The sequence below is a fragment of the Hylobates moloch genome, unplaced genomic scaffold (assembly GCF_009828535.3).
Source record: "Hylobates moloch isolate HMO894 unplaced genomic scaffold, HMol_V3 SCAFFOLD_104, whole genome shotgun sequence".
NCBI lineage: Eukaryota > Metazoa > Chordata > Mammalia > Primates > Hylobatidae > Hylobates > Hylobates moloch.
In genome coordinates this window covers 73412-93958 of record NW_026652379.1, presented here as the reverse complement: position 1 = coordinate 93958, position 20547 = coordinate 73412, and the positions used below count along the sequence as shown (strand labels likewise).

The window sequence follows — 20547 nt, the reverse complement described above, 5'->3', positions numbered from 1 at the left end:
GCGAGGTCAGGGCCACCTACACCTCTATCCAGGAAGTGACATCAGGGGTGTCTACATCCCCTTGCAGATACCCAGAGGCGTCTACACCTCCTCCCTGATACGTGGTTTTAATTGGCCCCCTTCTGACCTGAGTAGCTGTTCCAGTGCCCAGGCCCCCGCACACGTGACCCCTGCCCTCCCGTCTGCTCTGCCTTGCCCCTGGAGGCACTGGGGTGTGAGCTCTGGCCCACGCCGCCGCAGCCCTCAGCCCCTCTGTCCCCGGCATGGCAGCCCCCACCTGCTCACTGTCTTTCACGGCTTCTCCCTCTGGGAGCTGAGGCCCGGCCATCTCGTGCCAACGCCGCTTCACCGCCCTGTACAGGAACTCCTCCACCTCCCTCTCAGGGAGGACGCCGGGGTCCCAGAGCAGCTGGTCTTCGTTTTCGTAGACTGCACAAGCAGAGGGCAAAGGTCACGCTGCAGGAACCCAATCTGCACCCACACATGCCAGGACAAGCAGAGCAGCCATCTCAGCCCGACAGGGAGGAGGCACTGTCCGCCCTCCCTTTCCCAAGCCCTGGGCCACCATCGCTGCGCTCCTCCTGGGCTTGGTGCTGCTGTGCTCAATTCAACGACCGAGGGGGTCCAGAGCAGGCTCTGGGCACCAGACACAGGCCTGTATCCCAACGACCAAGTGCAGGGAGCCATGAGCAATTAGCAAGGGCGCCTGATCCAGCCGAGGGGTCGGAGGAAGCTGTGGGCAGCCTAGATCTGGGGCAGGGGAATTCTGAGCAAGGACTCTGCGGAGGGGGTTCTAAGTAGTGAGCCCAGTGAGGTGAGGCTGGCTTCAGGCTGCACAGCTACAAGAGCACCTGAAATGCAGAGGCCTGAGGGAGCAGCAAGGAGGCCCCCGACTCTGGAGAGAGGCAGCTGAGACTTGGGCCCCATGGACAAGCAGGAGCTCCCACAGGCACCGTCGCGCCCTAACCCTGGGATCTGAAGAGCCACGGCCAGAAGGTGCATCACCGCTGGGGACACATCCTGCCCCCGGGAGCTGGTGTGGGTGGCGGATGTGCTCATAGAGGGGGGAAAGTCCACGACCTCAGATGCAATGGGCTTTCGGCAGAGGGACGCAGCCTCCAGCTGTGGGGAGGGACGTGACTGGGGACGAGGCAGGGGAGAGTTCAGGGCCAGGTCTGGCAAGGCTCAAGTGCCAGCACCTCTCGATTATCCAGGAAAACAAAGCAAACCAACAAATAAAACACAAAACCAGCGCAGGGGAAGAAAAGTGAAAAACGCCCTGGGGAAAACAGCTCCACACGGAGTCACCACTGCCGGGGGCTGACGCGGTCACAAGCTCCCAGGCTGGTGCTGGGCCCCACCGAGCGGGGGCCTCTCCTGGTCCTCATGGCCGTGAGGAAAACAGGCAGACACCACAGCCACCTTTCTCCATCTCCACAGGCGACACCTGAGCCCTGCGTGGACCGAGGTGGTCTCCAAGAAAAGAGCAGACCATCTCCGGAGAAAAAGAACACCACGTACGGCCTAGCATGTGAAGAGTGGGAAAACACGAGGGAAAAACGTTAACCCGATGTGAGAGCTCACTCCTGTCATCCCAGCACTTTGGGAGGCTGAGGCGGGAGGATCACCTGAGGTCAGGAGTTCGAGACCAGCCTGGCAAACATGGCGAAACCCCAGCTCTACTAAAAATACAAAAATTAGCCGGGCGTGGTGGTGGGCGCCTGTAATCTCAGCTACTCGGGAGGCTGAGGGAGGAGAATCACTTGAACCCTAGAGGCAGAGGTTGCAGTGAGCAAAGATCGTGCCACTGCACTCCAGCCTGGGCGACAAGAGCAAGACTCCGTCTCAAACAAATAAACAAACAAGAAAACATCAGACAGCAAAGCAGGTCTACACACAGCCGATGTTAAGAGTCAGCAGACGAAGACTTCAATCCAACTAGGATTAATATGTTAAGGAAATGGACAAAAAGCCGGAGAGTCTCAGCAGAGACCTGAAATTTATAGAAAAGAATCTCAAGGACCTTCCAGGATCGGAAAATACAATACCCAAACGGACCCACTCAACAGCTTTTTTACCAGCAGCCTGAACACAGCACAAAACACAATTAGTGGAATCAAAAGGAAACCAATGTTTAAAAGACCAAAACTAAAGTCTACAAAGAAAGAACACAGTTTAGGGTAGGTATAAGACAGTGAAGCAACCTCTAAGATACGTGTAAATGAGTCACAGAAAAAGCAAAGAAGGAGGCAGCACAAAATCTGAAGAGATAACAGCCAAGAATTCTTCAAAACTGATGACTGATACCAACCCACAGAGCTAGGAAACTCAGGATAAATACAAGGACACACAAAGATGTGTGCACAGGCACATCAGAGTCAAACTGGTTCAAAAAAATAAAGGAAAGGAAACAGATCTTAGGAGAGAAAAGGGCATGATGATTTCCGTCCTCTGACTTCTCAACAGAAACGACGACAGCGAAAACGCAATGGAATCAAACTGTTCAAGTGTGGAAAAACATGCCATGAAAATATGCTTTAAAGAACGAAAGCAAAAATACGGGCTTTTCAGACAAAAAAATGCTGAAAGAAAGCACAAGGCCTGTTACGAAGGAAGTTCTTCAGGCTGAAGGGAATGATCCCAAATGGAAGTTGGAGGAAACATGTGGATAAATAAAGTAGGTTCACTGTTTAAAACAACGTTATAATCTTGTCATATGTAGTTTTTTTTTTTTTTGGAGATGGAGTCTTGCTCTGTCCCCCAGGCTGGAGTACAGTGGTGCGATCTCGGCTCACTGCAACCTCCATCTCCCGGATTCAAGCGATTCTCCTGCCTCAGCCTCCCGAGTAGCTGGGACAACAGGCGCCCGCCACCACGCCTGGCTAATTTTTGTATTGTTAGTAGAGACGGGGTTTCACCGTGTTGGCCAGGCTGGTCTCAAATTCCTGACCTCAGGCAATCTGCCTGCCTCGGGCCTCCCAAAGTGTTGGGATTATAGGCGTGAGCCACCTCGCACGGTCAATATGTAGAATTAAAGATAACACAAAAGGCAGGGGGCAGGTAAATTGAGTTAAACTGTTTCTGGCATTGTAGGGGAACTAGAACGTACTTATTTCAAGCTGTGAGGCCCAGTGTGGTGGCTCACTCCTGTAACGTCAGCACTTTGGGAAGCTGAGGTCACTGGAGGTCAGGAGTTCAAGACCAGCATGGCTAACACAGTAAAACCTCATCTCTACTAAAAACACAAAAATTAGCTGGGGATAGTGGCATGTGCCCGTAGTCCCAGCTACTTGGGAGGCTGAGGCAGGAGAATCACTTGAGCCCAGGAGGTGGAGGTTGCAGTGAGCCGAGATCACACCACAGTACTCCAGCCTGGGCAACAGAGCAAGACTCTGTCTCAAAAAAAAAAATGTAGACTGTGGTAAGTCAATAATTCATGTTGTAACCTCTAAAGCACTAAAGCTAAAACTTATAAGCTGAAACAGGAGGATGAAATAAACCTATTTAATTAATCAAAAAGAAGATATAAAAAAATTAAAAAACAAAGAACAGGCCAGGTCCGGTGGCTCACACCTGTAATCCCAGCACTTCGGGAGGCCGAGGTGGGTGGATCACAAGGTTAGGAGATCGAGACCATCCTGACCAACATGGAGACACCCCGTCTCTACTAAAAATACAAAATTAAGTCAGGTGCGGTGGCTCACGCCTGTAATCCCAGCACTTGGGGAGGCCGAGGCAGGCGGATCACAAGGTCAGGAGATCGAGACCATCCTGGCTAACATGGTGAAACCCCGCCTCTACTAAAAATACAAAAATTAGCCAGGCGTCATGGCGGGCGCCTGCAGTCCCAGCTACTCAGGAAGCTGAGGCAGGAGAATGGCGTGAACCCGGGAGGCAGAGCTTGCAGTGAGCCGAGATGGTGCCACTGACTCCAGCCTGGGGGACAGAGCGAGACACTGCCTCAGAAAAAGTCAGTAAATAAATAAATAAATAAAATAAAAATGCAAAATTAGCCAGGCGTGGTGGCGGATGCCTGTAGTCCCAGCTACTTGGGAGGCTAAGGTAGGAGAATCACTTGAACCCAGGAGGTGGAGGCTGCAGTGAAGTAAGATCACATCACTGCACTCCAGCCTGGGCAACAAGAGTGAGACTCTGTCTCGAAAAATAAAAACAAAAACAAACAAACAAAAAACAACAGATGGAACACACAGAAAGCAAAGAGCAAGACAGTGGCATTACACAATTGTTTCATAATTACATGACATACGAGTGATCTAAAAAATGTAAATGGACTAAAAAGTCTATTAAAAGACAATGATTTTCTCAGACAATTAAAAATTAAGATCTAGGTCAGACACAGTGGCTCACACCTATAATCCCAGGACATTGGGAGGCAGAAGTGGACAGGTCACTCGAGGTCTAGAGATTGAGACCAGCCTGGCCAACATGGTGAAACCCCATCTCTACTAAAAATACAAAAATTAGCTGGGCATGGCGGCGGACGCCTGTAATTGCAGCTACTTGGGAGGCTGAGAGGGAAGAATTGCTTGAACCCGGGAGGCGGAGGCTGCCGTGAGTAGAGATTATGCCATTGCACTCCAGAGAGTCGGTCTCAAAAAGCAAGATTTAAACATGTGCCATTTAAACAAATACACTTCAAATATAGGAATCTAGAAAGGTAAAAAGAATGGGAAAAAAACATGCAAACACTAAACAAATCAACAAAAAGCTGCCGTGGTCACACTGATGGTAGATTAAGTACTTACTTACGGTAAGAAGAATCACTACAAAGAGACATGCCATCATGGTAAAACAAACAACTCAACACAAAGACAAAGCAATCTTAACGTGTATGCACTTAATGATAAAGCTGCAATGTGAAGTAAAAATGGACAGAATTAGAAAGGGGAAATAGACAATCCACAATCAGAGGGGTCATTAACAATTCAGTAAATAGAACAAGCAGCCAAACAATTTAAGTGAGAATACAGATGATGTGAACAACAATTACCCAACAGATCCAAGGGAATACACGGAAAATTCCACCCAACAATGGCACAACACACTCTTTTCAAACACGTACAACATTTACCAAAACAGATCAAATACTGGTCATAAAGCGAGGTGCAACTAATTACAAAGAACTGAAATCACAGAGTATGTTTTCTGACAATAGTGTAATTCAATTAAAAATCGGTAAAAGGAGGCCGGGCGCGGTGGCTCACGCCTGTAATCCCAGCACTTTGGGAGGCCAAGGCGTGCAGATCACGAGGTCAAGAGATCGAGACCATCCTGGCTAACACGGTGAAACCCCGTCTCTACTAAAAAATACAAAAAACTAGCCGGACGTGGTGGCGGGCGCCTGTAGTCCCAGCTACTCGGGAGGCTGAGGCAGAACAACGGCGTGAACCCAGGAGGCGGAACTTGCAGTGTGCCGAGATCACGCCATGCACTCCAACCTGGGCCACAGGCGAGACTCCGACTCAAAAAAAAAAAAAATCAGTAAAAAGGCTGGGCACTGGCTCATGCCTGTAATCTCAGTTCTTTGGGAGGCCAAGGTGGGCGGATCACCTGAGGTCAGGAGTTCGAGACCTGCCTGGCCAACACGGTGAAACCCCGTCTCTACTAAAAATACAAAAATTAGCTGGGCGTGGTGGCGGGTGCCTGTAGTCCCAGCTACTCAGGAGGCTGCGGCAGGAGAACCGTTTGAACCTGGGAGGCGGAGTTTCCAGTGAGTCAATATTGCACCACTGAACTCCAGCCTGGGCAATAGAGCGAGACCCTGTCACACACACACAAAAAAAGTAAAAAACAGAAATCCAGCAACAGACAGACATGAACAAGGCTAAAGTTAGTCCTTTGTAAAGAGTAATACAATTGATAAAACTTTTTGTTTTTGTTTTTGTTTCTTGACATAAAGTCTCGCTCTGTCACCCAGGCTGGTGTACAATGGTGAAATCTTGGCTCACTGCAAGCTCGGCCTCCCGGGTTCAAGTGATTCTCCTGCCTCAGTCTCCTTAGTAGCTGGGACTACAGTTGCGTGCCACCATGCTCAGCTAATTTTTGTATTTTTAGTAGAGACAGGGTTTCACCATGTTGGTCAGGCTATTCTCGAACTCCTGACCTCGTGATCCGCCCACCTCAGCCTCCCAAAGTGCTGGGATTAAAGGCATGAGCCCCCACTCCTGGCCTCTTACATCTTAAAGAATAATTCCTCCAGAAGTTAGGAAAAAGGCACACTTCCAAACACATTCACGAAAGCATCATAACCAAAACCAGACATGGACAAATAAAAATAAAAGGACAGGCCAGTACCTCCAGGAACACACACGCAAAAATCATAAATGTGAGCACATCAAACTGAGAAGGGAAGGGATTAAATACATATGTGTTGATTTTTCATTAGTCCAGGTGCTCACGGCGAGCATGTAATCACTGCACCAGGGGATATACAGCATTTTCATCAACTAATCAATACATCAACTTGTTTCCGATGTCCACTTAAAGACGCCTTACTGCAGGCGGGGTGCAGTGGCTCATGAATGTAATCCCGGCACTCTGGGGGGCTGAGGCAGACAAATCACTTGAGGCCAGGAGTTTGAGACCAGTCTGGGCAACAAGATGAAGCCTGGTCTCTACAAAATATACAAAAAAAAAAAAAAATTAGCCGGTGTGTGGTGGCGCACATCTGTAGTCCCAGCTACTCGGGAGACTGCAGCATGAGAATCACTTGAGCCCGGGAGCAGAGGTAGCAGTGAGCCAAGATCGCACCACGGCACTCCAGCCTGAGCGACAGAGCAAGACTTTGTCCAAAAAACTAAATAGATAGATAAATAAATAAAATTTAAAATTTAAAAATAGATACATAAATAAAACTTAAATTAAAAAATAAATAAATAAAATTTAAATTAAAAAAATGTGTTATTGCAGGGGTTCCCACTACTGGTCCGTGGCCTGTTAGGAACTGGCCGCACAGCGGGAGGTGAGCGGCAGGCAGGCCAGCATCACTGCCTGAGCTCCACCTCCTGTCAGATCAGTGGTGGCATTAGATCCTCACAGGAGCGCAAATCCCACCGTGAACTGCACACACCAGGGATGCAGGCTGCACACTCCTCATGAGAATCTAATGCCTGATGATCTGAGGTGGAACGGTCTCCTCCTGAAACCACGCCCCCTACTCCAACAACCGTGGAAAAACTGTCTTCCACGAAACCAGTCCCTGGTGCCAAAAAAGGTTGGGAACCACTGTCTCACTGGATCTGCCTTGTGGATTCATTAACACTGAACTCACGGCCAGCAGCACCAGAGCTCACACCTGAGTGGAGTTTCTCGAATTTTCTCTGAAAGGCACATCACAGCCTTCTTCCACTTAAGAACACTAGACAGAACGTCAGCACTACATTTAGGGGCCACTTTAAACTGTCAAGTAGCCAACACAACGCACAACGGTGTGAAAAATGGCATTAAGTACAAGGTAGGAAAGGCACTTGCTCACAATAAAAGATCTGAGAGACAAGACAGAGCAGCATCTTGTCCCACCTCGGCTGGAACTGCACATCAGGTAATTCACCTTCTCTGACACTCTACACACGTGTTGGCGCCTGACCATAAAGGTGTTGCGAGTTTTGATTTGGGGTTTCAAATAAATTTTAGCAACTAGGCAATTCACCAGTACAGAACCCACAAATAATGAGGACTGAGTTCATGTGATACACAAACACAAGAGAGAACACTTCATGGCCAGGAAGCGCATTTATTCCACCGTGCACAGTTAATTTAACGTTTGAAAATCAATTTATGGGCCGGGCACAGTGGCTCACGCCTGTAATCCCAGCACTTTGGGAGGGCAAGGCAGGCGGATCACCTGAGGTCGGGAGTTCGAGATCAGCCTGGCCAACATGGTGAAACCCCGTCTCTGCTAAAAATACAAAAATTAGCCAGGCGTGGTGGCGTGTGCCTGTAGTCCCAGCTAATCGGGAGGCTGAGGCAGGAGAATGGTGTGAACCCGGGAGGCGGAGCTTGCAGTGAGCTGAGATTACGCTACTGCACTCCAGCCTGGGCAACAGAGCAAGACTCCATCTCAAAAAAAAAAAAAGAAGATTAAAACTTGTCAGTTGCCAAAAAAATAAGTTTTAATCTTAAAACTTATATAGATATGCAATGAAAACTTACAAAGTTAGACGACTTGCACCACCTCAGACTTCCTTCTAACCTGTAACAACTGAGACAGTGGCGATGACTCAGGGTGAGACAAGACACACCTTACAGGCACCTGATTTATCACAAAGGCATCACTGCAACTCAGTGGAGGAGACAATGGACTTTTGTTGTTTTTATTTTTATTTTTTATTTTTTTTGAGACAGTCTCGCTCTGTCGCCCAGGCTGGAGTGCAGTGGTGGGATCTCGGCTCACTGCAAGCTCCGCTCCCAGGTTCATGCCATTCTCCTGCCTCAGCCTCCCGAGTAGCTGGGACTACAGGCGCCCACCACCACGCCCAGCTAATTTTTTTGTATTTTTAGTAGAGACGGGGTTTCACCATGTTGGCCAGGGTGGTCTCAATCTCCTGACCTCAAGTGATCCTCCCACTTCGGCCTCCCAAAGTGCTGGGATTACAGGTGTGAGCCACCGCGCCTGGCCACCATACACCAAAATGTAAACTAAGTTGGATCACAGCCTTAAATGTGAAAGGAAAAACAATAAATCTTCTAGAAAGAAACGTGGAAGAATATCTCCAAGAGCCTGAGGTAAGCAGAACACACACACATTATTGTTCAAATAAAGATTGGTAAGTTGGACTTTATTAAAATCAAAGACATCACTAAGAGAGTCAATGGGCAAATCACAAACTGGAGAAAACAGCGGCAGTGCACAAAGCCCACAAGGACCTGTTTCCAGAACATGTAAATGACTACAAATCAGAAAGGGAAAGATAACAAAACGGGGAAAGCTTGGAGCACGCAAAGAGAGAATATCTAAATGGCCAATACACCTGCAAAAGGTGCTCACCAGGGAAATGCCAATTAAAACCACAATGGGACAGGAGTCCATATCTACCAGGAGGGCTAAAATTCAGGCAAATTCACCCTCAGCGGCAAACACCGAGAATGTGGAGCAACTCCCACAAATCATTAGTGAGAAACTCAAGCAGTATGCGTCACCCTAAGCACACGCCTCCCACACGACTCCCCGCTGTCCATCAAGTGCTGAGTGCCTACGTCCACTAACGACACACACGAGGGCATTCACAGCCCACAGCTGAACCAACCATGACCGCAGCCCATGGCAGAAAGGGTGGGCAAATGTGGCATCCAAACCAAGGACCACAATGCAATACACAAGACACACACAACCACGGCATCCAAACCAAGGACCACAATGGAACACACAAGACACACACAACCACGGAGACAACTCGAATGACACAGGCGTCATACCCAGTGGGAGGGGCCAGCTGGCATCCCATGGGATGAAGAAGTCCTGGCTGCTCTGGACAGGACACCCTCACGGGGGGTGAGTCAGGGTGGGGAAAGGGCCCTGATGACAGACTCCAGGCCAGGGTTTCTGGGTGAGGGTCCCATGTGTCCCCTCTGACCCTGCCTTCTGGATGTCCCAGCAGCTTGGCTGCACCTTCCTGGCTCCGTCCTCTTCTCACATGTGGCACCTCCCACCAGCCCCAGGAGGACGACTTCTCTTCACGGAGGGTCTGTCTCCCTGGACTCGGTACTTCTGCTGCACCTGTCCCTTCCCACCACCCATCTCAGCCACTGAATCACCTTGGAGAAGGCTCCCGAGCTAGGAGCACTGGCCCAGGGCCTGCGAGGGCTCCAGGGCAAGATAAATGAGACCCAAGTCAACGGGCACGTGACTCCATGCCTCGAAGGGGCAAGAGAGGCTCGATTCTGAACTCTAGTGGGAAAGAGACAAAGGTCAAGCCCAAGAAAGGGAGCACCCTGAAGGGGGCGGAGCAAGGCAGGGGGTGCAGCGCAGCACCCGGCAGGTCTCTCTGGAGAACGTCTAACCCGGCACAGAGCCATCGAATGCAGCGGCCCTGGCTGTGGGAAGGCGGCTGGAGTCAAGGGCAGGGCAGGGCTGGGTCAGGGGAAGGATGGGCTGCTGAGGCTCTGGCTGCACAGGCTGACGGGACAGGCAGCAACAGGCCCACTGCAGGCACGACAGCCTCCCACCTCCTCCAGCCACAGGCTCAGCTGCCCCAGTGAGCGACGCGGGGCGGGGACCTGACCAGACTGTCCGAGGATCTGACGTCCAGCCAGGCCGCTCCCCTGCAGAAGTGGGTTTCGCCTCCTCTCCCCAGGCCCTACTCACTCTTCTCACAGTGCCGGTTCCAGTGCAGGTTGCTGAGGTCAGCTTGGAACTGAGGTCCCACCATGATCTCCTGCAAAGCAAGGGCCTGGGAATCAGGACACTGAGGAGCATCTAGGCCTGGCGGGAGGCTGGCTGCAGCGTGCTGTGGCAGGCTTACGTGGAGGGGCCACTGTCTAGACCCCAGACCCATCTGTGCCGTCTACCTGCTGATGCCCAGTTCTGGGGTCTGAGGGTGGGAGGCAGAGGCCTGGGTGTGTGAGGGGTGAGGCCGTGTCCTGACGCCCGGCCTGTCAGAGGCCCAGACAGGATGTCGGAGGACAAACACTCTGGGTCAGCAGCAGGGGCCCAGGCTCTGGTCCAAAGCACCTGTGGCCGGTCCCAGCCCACCCTGGGGTCAAGCAGCACGTCTCTCCTCTGAGAAGGGGCACAAACCCAGGGAGAGGGCTCAGCAGGACCCAGCCGCGGTTACTGCGGCTGAGATACCAGGTTGGGGAGAGGGCAGAGCTACGGTCGGGATGCCAGGGTGGGGAGACGGCTGAGCCACAGTCGGGATGCCAGGGTGGGGAGATGGCTGAACCACAGTCGGGATGCCAGGTTAGGGAGACGGCTGAGCCACAGTCGGGATGCCAGGGTGGGGAGAGGGCAGAACCACGCACCTTCTTACATTTGTTGGCAGGAAGAGAGTCCTCCTCGGTGTCAGAGGAGGCAGAAGAGCCAGGCTCTCTGTCTTCATCAGCCAGGAAACGAGCTTTGGGAAAACAGAGCAAGGTCTCCCAGGGTCTCCACTGCCTGCAGCCTATACAACCCCTTCTCTCCACTCCCACTCTCCATCCACCTGATCCCCAAGCCGTGACCCTCTCTCTGGCCAGACACTGGGTACACAGATGGGCACAGGACCCAGGACCAAGGATGCACCTTTGAAGAAAGAGGCCTTCCCTTCTATGCGGCTGCTGCACCTCTGGGCCCCGAGACCTCAGTTCCCAGGAAACCCAGCACAGAGGCTTGTGAAGGAGGCCGGTTCTGGGGATGCTGTCCCTGGATCTGCTAGGGGAACCAACATGTTCCCTACTTGTTTAAACCAAATTGCTCTGAGAGTCCAGTCTCACTGGCCAGCGTAGGGGAGAACAAAGCACCCCCAGGGCTACTGACACTTCCCGCTAGGCAGACACCCTCATCTGTGATGAGTTCTTGGCCTGCATCAGCCCAAGGACCCTTCATCAAGCATCACGACTGCCTGGCAGGGGGCCTAGCTGCAGTGGAGTACGGGGACAGTCACCTACATCCACTCCGGTTAGGGAAGAGGTCGGAGGCCTCGTGGGAGGTCACGGACGGGGTGAGGTCGTCAGCAGATGACTGCGTCTCTTCCTCTTCTTCCCCTGAAAGCAAATCCTTCGCTATTTGTTCCTTTAAAAAAAAAAAAAAAGTAAAGAACATTTTACAGTTTAACAATCTCTCAATACCACTAATGATAACAATAGTAAAGACACTGGGAGCGCCCTGAGGCTCACATGGGGCTGCTATTCTCATTCTGCAGAGGATGCACAGTGTGGGGGGAGCAGGGATGGGACGGAGACATGTGGGAGCCCACACCCAGCCACCAGAGCTGGAGACAGTTAGAGCTGCCGCTGGGCACACACCCAGAGTGCATGGCTCTTGCTCTGCCTGTGCATTTGGTTTTAACCGTCTACAATGCAGCCCTCCCCTGCTCCCAACACCCAAGCCTCAACCTGTGACCTCTGGGTACAGAATGGCAGAGAGACCAGTCGTGGGGAGGCCCCGATGTGCCCCTCCACCCACCCAAGCCAGAATGACATGTGGCCCGGGGTTAAGGCTAGGGTCCAGCCCCATGCCCATGGCCATTCCAACCCCAGGGAAGTGGTCACAGGTACATTCTGCTTATTCTGGGGACCTTTGTGCCTCCTCTCACTGAACACTACCCCCACAGAGAGGCAGCCCCAGGCCCCCCCACCTTCAGCTGCGAGCCAGTTCCAGGAAGGGCCCTTACTCACCTTGTCCAGGGTCATGTCTGGGAGGTTCGGGGCCACGTCACCACCCTCGCTCTCCCGGTCTGAAATGGGGTCTGACGCCTCGTAGCCATAGAGCGCAAGCAGCTCATCGAAGGGCATGTCGTTGCTCTGAGTTGGGGAAGGGAACAACGCCCCATCAGGAGAGACTGCTGTGGGGGTTCCTGTCCCTGTCCCTTTACCTGAGCCTCATTGGCCACAACCAGGGCCACTCTGTCACACCCACAGCAACTCCCCACATGGCAGCACTCCCCAGCCAGACCTCAGGCCCAGTCCTTCATCCAAGAGCTCCTTCACAATCCCTCAGAGAGGCACCAGAGCCTAGGGGTCACCGGCCAGGGAAGAGGGCACCACCCTGCCCACAGTGCCTCCTTGCACAGGGTGAATTACAGGAATACAAGGATGGTGCGACACAGGGTGAATTACAGGAATACAAGGATGGTGTGACACCTGGCAATTTACTATTGTAACTCAACATCAATATATTAAAGGGGAAAAAAGTTATCTGAAAAAGGCATTTGGTAAAATCCGGCATCTATTCCTGATTTAAAAAAAAAAAAAAAAAAAAGAACCCTCAGAAAACTACATAAACAGGCCAGTCACAGTGGTTCACACCTGTAACCCTAGCATTTTGGAAGGCTACGGTAGGCAGATCACTTGAGGCCAGGAGTTCGAGACCAGCCTGGGCAACACGGCGAAATCCCGTCTCCACTAAAAATACAAAAATTAGCTGCGCTTGGTGGCACCCGCCTGTAGTCTCAGCTACTCAGGAGCTGAAGCACAAGAACCACTTGTACTCGGGAGGCGGAGGTTGCGAGGAGCCAAGATCACACCACTGCACTCCAGCCTGGGCAGCAGAGTGAGAATCTGTCTTAAAATAAAAAATAAAAAAGAAGAAGAAAACTACGTAAACAGATGGATGCCTCATTGATATAATGGAGAAGCTGTCAATTCACACTGGATCAAAAATGAGTAACCAGAGAAGCCCCCATCACAATCTGGAACAAGAGCACTGTGATTAATGAACACTGTTTTGATGCTCTGAGCCAATGCAATATGACAAGTAGAAATAAGGCATGTAATTCCTGAGAAGGAAGAGATGCGAACTATCAACGTTGTGCTCTCCAGTGCTGCTTTCAAATCCTTCTGTCCTCCCTTGTGTGAGCCTCTATTCCACGGAGGCTAGTCCTGCCTGCTCAGACTCCACCCTGACCCCTGTGGGTCACTTTTAGCTTCCAACTTCCGGAACACTCCCTCTCATTCTCTCAAGATGTCAGCACTGGCCTCCCCTCCACCCCAGCTCCTGCCCAGACTCATCCTGGGGGCTTCAAGTCCACATAGAAACCTCCCAGCCTAGTCCCAGCCCTTCCCCAGGCGGAACATCTACACTGAGTCCCCCTTTTGTTCTCTCACAGGACCCCGTGGACAGAACAGATTCTGTATGCCCATTACCTTCAGGATTATGCAGGCGGGAAGGTTGACACAGTGGTCCAGAGGCTCTTGGGTTGCCTGGACCTCTCCAGAGTAGCCCAAGGTGAAGCCCCTTTCCTAAGAGCACTTAGCCGTGATTTCGGTTTTGGGCTTCATTGATGCTTGCACTGATGGTGCAGCATTGGCAGCCGGCAAGAGCCCAGTGCCCGTGGAAGCTGCAGCCAGTGCATCCCTGCCCACAAGTCACTGCTGTCACATTCCTCACAGACCAAAAGCAAACACCCCAGCTTCACTTCAGAAGATGCTGGACAGCCGGGCATGGTGGCTCACGCCTGTAATCCCAGCACTTTGGGAGGCTGAGGCAGGTGGATCACGAGATCAGGAGTTTGAGACCAGCCTAACGAACATGGAGAAACCCCGTCTCTACTAAAATACAAAAATTAGCTGGGGATGGTGGTAGGTTCCTGTAATCCCAGGGAGAATCGCTTGAACCTAGGAGGCAGAGATTGCAGTGAGCCGAGATCGTGCTACTGCACTCCAGCCTGGGTGACGAGAGCAAGACTCCGTCTCAAAAAAAAAAAAAAAAAAAAAAAAAAAAGGTGCTGGACAAAGTGAGCATTTTGTTAAGTCTCACCCTGCGCAGATGTTTCCATGTGCTGTGAGGGCATGGGAAGCATGCAGAATGCACCTGCTGCATACCAAAGTGAGGTGGTTCCTTCAAGGAACCACATGCATGGAACAAGTGGTGAGATGAAGAGGCTGTTCCTGGTCGTTTCACCTGAAAGAATGCTGGCCAACTATAGCCGCTCAGACAGGCACCTGGCAGGCGCTGCCTTGTATGCAAGCCAGGGGGGCTGTTACTTCAAACAGCTGACCATAACTGCTGCAATGGTAAAACTCAAGATTTTGAAAAACTTGGGTTTGACAACATGAACTTGCCAAATTTCTAATATTTAAAAAACTTATAGGCCGGGTGCGGTGGCTCACGCCTGTAATCCCAGCACTTTGGAAGGTCGAGGCGGGTGGATTACAAGGTCAGGAGATCAAGACCATCCTGGCTAACACGATGAAACCCCATCTCTACTAAAAAAATACAAAAAATTAGCCAGGCGAAGTGGCAGGCGCCTGTAGTCCCAGCTACTCGGGAGGCTGAGGCAGGAGAATGGCATGAACCTGGGAGGCAGAGCTTGCAGTGAGCCGAGATCGTGCCACTGCACTCCAGCCTGGGCAACAGCGAGACTCTGTCTCAAAAAAAAAACAAAAAACACTTATGATAAGGCTGGTAGTGATATTAACTGTTACAGTCAACCCTAACCCCCAACATGACTATATTTGGAGATGGGGCCTTTACAGAGGTAATTAAGGTTCAAGGAGGCCATGAGGGTGGGGCCCTGATCCAACAAGATTAGTGTCCTTTTAAGAAAAACAACAGAAGGCTCCCTCTTGTTCTCTGTCCACCATGTGAGGACACAGCAAGCCAAGAAGAGAGGTGGCACCAGAACCCACTCTGCTGGACCTTGATCATGGACCTTTCTGCCTCTTGACCTGTGAGGTTCACTGATACGGTCTCAGATTCCACTCCACAACTACTCTCTACAAAACTATCACTTGATGGGTTTTGCTGTAGCATCAAAGAAGAATACCCACAATTATCTGAAAAGCTGTGAAATACTCCTACCTTTTTCAACAACAGATCTGGCTGAGGCTATATTTGTACTTCAACCATAAGAGCCTATCACAACAGATTAATGTCTCCCTTAAAAGACAGAAACTGGTCAGGCGTGGCTCATGCTTGTAATCCAAGCATTTTGGGAGGCCGAGGTGGCAGAATCACCTTGAGGTCAGGAGTTCGAGACCAGCCTGGCCAACATGGTAAAACCTCATCTCTACTAAAAATACAAGTTAGCCAGGCATGGTGGTGGGCGCCTGTAGTCCCAGCTACTCAGGAGGCTAAGGCAGAAGAATCACTTGAACCCAAGAGGTAGAGGTTGCAATGAGCCCAGACTGCACCACTGCACTCCAGTCTGGGCAACAGAGCAAGACTCTGTCTCCAGAAAAAAAAAAAAAAAAAGAAACTGGGTCAGGTACAGTGGCTCACACCTATACTCCCAGCACTTTGGGAGGCCTAGGTAGAAAAATTGCTTGAGGCCAACAGTTTGAGACCAACCCTAGCAACATAGCAAGAACTCTACAAAAAATAAAATAAAAAAGTTAGTGAGGCGTGGTGGTGTGAGACTATAGTTCCAGTTACTCAGGAGGCTGAGGCAGGAGGATCCCGTGAGCCCAGGAGTTTGAGGCTGCAGTAAACTATGATTGCACCACTGCACTCCAGCCTAGGCAAGAGTGAGATCCGGTCTCAAAAAAAATAAATAAATGTTTTAAAGACAGAACCTTAGAGCCAGGCGCGGTGGCTCACGCCTGTAATCCAGCACTTTGGGAGGCCGAGGTGGGCGGATCACAAGGTCAAGAGTTTGAGACCAGCTTGGCCAACATGGTGAAACCCCATCTCTGCTAAAAATACAAAAATCTGCCGGGCGTGATGGCACGCATCTGTGGTCCCAGCTACTCGGGAGGCTGAGACAGGAGAATTGCTTGAGCCCAGGAGGTGGAGGATGCAGTGAGCCGAGATCGCACCACTGCACTCCAGCCTGGGAAACAGAGCAAGACTCCATATCAAAGAAATAAAAAGACAGAAGCTGGATTTTCATATTTGCTTCTACGTTCAAAGAGACATGGAAAACTAAAAATTCATTCTTCTAATTTTTTTTCTTTTGGAACAGTTTTCATTTTCATAAAAATATTTATATTAACATGTAACTGATTTATTCAGCCTCCTGGGTAGCTGGGACTACAGACGTGCACCACCACGCCTGGCTAATTTTGTATTCTTTTTTTTTTTTGAGACGGAGTCTCGCTGTGTCAGTCAGGCTGGACTGCAGTGGCGCGATCTCACCTCATTTTAAAATGAGTTAGCAAATAAGTATTTTTACATGTCAATTTTTTTTTTTTTTTGAGACACAGTCTTGCTCTGTCCCCCAGGCTGGAGTGCGATGGCCCGATCTCGGCTCACTGCAACCTCCGCCTCCTGGGTTCAAGCGATTCTCCTGCCTCAGTCCTTTGAGTGCTGGGATTACAGGCGCCTGCCACCACGCCCGGCTAATTTATGTATTTTTAGTAGAGATGGGGTTTCAACATGTTGGCCAGCCTGATCTAGAACTCCTGACCTCAGGTGATCCGCCTACCTTGGCCTCCCAAAGTGCTGGGATTACAGGCGTGAGCCACTGCATCCGGCCAATTTAAATGTCAGTTTTAACTTTTCATGTAATAAAAAAGCAATAGATAAAGCACATTAACAAAGCTCCTTGAAACTCTCGATAATTTTTTTTTTTTTTTTTTTTTTGAGACGGAGTCTCGCTGTGTCACCCAGGCTGGAGTGCAGTGGCAGGATCTCAGCTCACTGCAAGCTCCACCTCCTGGGTTCACATCATTCTCCCGCCTCAGCCTCCCGGGTAGCTGGGACTACAGGCGCCCGCCACCACGCCCGGCTAATTTTGTTTTTGTATTTTTAGTAGAGACAGGGTTTCACCATGTTAGCCAGGATGGTCTCGATCTCCTGACCTCGTGATCCGCCCACCTCGGCCTCCCAAAGTGCTGGGATTACAGGTGTGAGGCACCGCGCCAGGCAATTTTGTATTCTCAGTAGAGATGGGGTTTCACCACGTTGGCCAGGCTGGTCTCGAACTCCTGATCTCAGGTGATCCGCCCGCCTCAGCCTCCCAAAGTGCTAGGATTACAAGCGTGAGCCACTGCGCCCAGCCCGAAACTCTCAATAATTTTTAAGAGTAAAAAGCAGGTCCTGAGACCAGAAGATTTCAGAACAGCTGGCTTAATCCTTGACCACCGTGCTGCTCAGAGGGCCCCATGAAAGACCTGGTCTCCACTGAATTTCAGCTCCTAGGACAGCATCTGGCACTTTGCAAAAAGATGTGCAATTCAGCACTTACCAATGTGGAATCTGAGCTGCACAAAAATCATGAGGCTTACCCCGGAGGGCTCCACTCAACACAGGGGCAGGATCACCTTGGCCAAGTACCTGGGAGATGAAGTCCTTCTCCAGCTCCTCCTTGGGCTTGTCTGGGCACCTCGAGGCCTCCGCGCACTCCCCCCGAACACTGTAGTTCTGTGACAGGATCTCTGCGAGGTTGAACTGATGGTCTCCAGAGCCCATGGACACCACTGCGGAGAAGACAGCAGGCCAGGTGAGCACCTTGCCTCGCCTGTCCCAACCATCCTGCCGAGACTACTGACGCCTGGAGAAGCCCTAGGGATGAGGCCCTCTGCATGCTGCCAGGATCAGCCTCATGAGGGAACCCAACAGGACACCCCACGACTAATGCACACAGAAGCACGGCTGGTGAGCTGCACATACAAATTCCGAGGATTTTTTTTTGGGGGGGGGGTGTCTCTTTCTGAGAGACTGCTTGTCTTCCTGAACACAGAGAAGCCTGCGAGGATTTGGGGAGCAAGTGGACTAGAAAGAGACCAACACCCATCTCGTTAGGGTGGAAGGAGAAGCAGGACTCAGTGGAGCTGGGTTCACACTGGGCTCCATGACTCTCGAAACAGGGGTGACGCTGAACCCTCACCTGCACAGGTCAGTACAGCATCAAGGAGCATGCAGGGACCACACCAGTGGGGGCTCGACAACACCAGTCCGTTAAGCTCCGTCTGCAGCGCCACATAAAGAAGCCACGCAATGTACGTGGCCCTATAGTTGGCGGCTGTCATCAGATCCAGGGTTTCCCCAAAAGAACTGGGATGTGTCACCATTCCTTTCATGTTTACTCTCCAGTTGGTCAAGTTTTAAAACAACCAAAGGACATAGCTAGGGCTCAATCAATCCAGACAGCAGTGTAGCCCAAGGCTGGGGGCCTGAGGGCCTGGGAGTCCAGGGCAGGAGGCCTCTAGGGCAGCCACACAGCCTGTATGGCTGGGCACACAGGTGTGCACCACACACAGCCCACGCACAGAACATGCAGCTGCAGGGCACAGAGGACCCCGGGCGGCAGGCACCTCATTAGAGTGAGGGAATGACCTGGAGCTGCCTGGGTGCGCCCGGACCCTCAGTGACCACCGTATCCTCGGAGGAGCCACGTGAGGGAAAACAGGGATGGCACTACCTTCTCTGGGGACTAGTTTGATACCGGAAAGAGATGCAGCCCCACACCTGGCCCGCAGAAGGAGCCCAGCCAGGGGAAGAAAGAACAGTCATAGAGACCCTTGCCCTACAGCGTCAGCTCCTCCCCTTGGGCCCAACACAGGTGGCTGGCAGGCGGGCATGGGACCTTGATGCCCACCGGGCAAGCAGCAGCGCAGGGAGGTGCAGGGAACCCGGGGTGCTGCCTGTCTCGCCGCCCTCCACCTTCTCAGCCCCGGCTCCCTCAGCAAGCCACCCCTTCCCAACATCCTGGCAAGATGAGGCAGCCCTCAGCTCGGTGCAGGCATGTGCCCAGGTCCTCTGCTGGGGGTGCTGGGCTCTGAGGATGGTCTTGGGTCACCTGGGCTCCCTGCCCCTGCTAAAGAACAGGAAGATGGAGTCCTGACCACTCTCCCCCACAGCTCCATCTGAACGGATGGGAGCTGGGACACCCTGGACTCTGGAAGCCAGTGTGCCAGTCCACAGCTCAGCCAGGCCCAGCAGGCATTCTGTCTCTCACAGCTACAAAGGCCTTGGTGGACCTGAGCAGGGGGAGGAGGGAGGAAGGTACCTGCTGTTGTCTGCAAGCCCGGCTCCCCGGGGCACAGGCTGTGCTCGAGGCAGGAGGCCACGCGAGGACTCTGCCTCCCCAGCGAGGAGGCCTGCGAAGGAAGAGAGGCAGGGTTAGCTCGGCCGGCCCAAAACCTTCTTCTGGACATCACAGTGTGGCAGCCAAGAGCAAGCGCTGGTCAGAGCCCAGTTCCCGGTGACCGGGGAAGGGGCTTTGTCTCCGCCTCTGAGGGCTGGGGGGCACTAGAAGCAGCACACGCGTGTGGCCGCCACTCGCCCCGCCTCCCACCAAGGACCGCTCACGGGGTGGAGGCGTTCTCGCCCAGGGCAGGACATGCATCATGTGGCACTGAAAACTGCCCACACACAGGCCTACAATCCTGACCCACACTGCAACCTGGATGAAGCTCAAGAATGGCACGCGCTGGGAGGGAAGCCAGACACCAACGGCCAGAGCGTAGGGTCCACTGATACCAAACGTCCAGAACAGGCCAGTCCACAGACAGAATGGGGGCTCGTCCAGAAAAGGCCAATCCACAGACAGAATGGGGGCTCGTGGGGGCCAGGAGCCTGGGAGAGAGACAGTGGGAGAGTGACTGCTAACGGGGATAGGGCTTCTTTCGGGAATGACAATGTTTTAGAATCAGATAGAGGTGATGGTTGCATGGCCGTGAATACACTAAAAATCAGTGAATTATAAACTTTAAAATGGGCATATTTTATGGTTTGTCAATTACCTCAATTTTTTTTTATAAAAAGGCAAACAATTGGGAGGCCGAGGTGGGCGGATCACGAGGTCAGGAGATCGAGACCATGGTGAAACCCCATCTCTACTAAAAATACAAAAAATTAGCCGGGCATGGTGGCGGGCGCCTGTAGTCCCAGCTACTCAGAGAGGCTGAGGCAGGAGAATGGCGTGAACCCAGGAGGCGGAGCTTGCATCGAGCCAAGATAGCGCCACTGCACTCCAGCCTGGGTGACAGAGCGAGACTCCGTCTCAA

General features: G+C 51.8%; 1 protein-coding gene across 6 annotated transcripts in view; it reads right to left on the bottom strand.

Annotated features, from left to right (window-relative positions):
* Nucleotides 1–20547, bottom strand: part of LOC116463964 (mesoderm induction early response protein 2) — a 35217-nt gene that overhangs the window by 6297 nt on the left and 8373 nt on the right. For 5 of the 6 annotated variants that reach the window (XM_032147256.2, XM_032147257.2, XM_058434934.1 and 2 more), the window contains exons 2-8: nt 19548–19638; nt 17873–18015; nt 12334–12459; nt 11605–11728; nt 10981–11072; nt 10325–10394; nt 278–429 (exon numbers count right to left, since the gene is read on the bottom strand). In XM_032147256.2, coding sequence (XP_032003147.1) covers nt 278–429; nt 10325–10394; nt 10981–11072; nt 11605–11728; nt 12334–12459; nt 17873–18015; nt 19548–19638 — 798 coding nt within the window. The remainder of the gene's footprint in view (nt 1–277; nt 430–10324; nt 10395–10980; nt 11073–11604; nt 11729–12333; nt 12460–17872; nt 18016–19547; nt 19639–20547) is intronic. The other variant, XM_058434935.1, reaches the window with a different exon arrangement.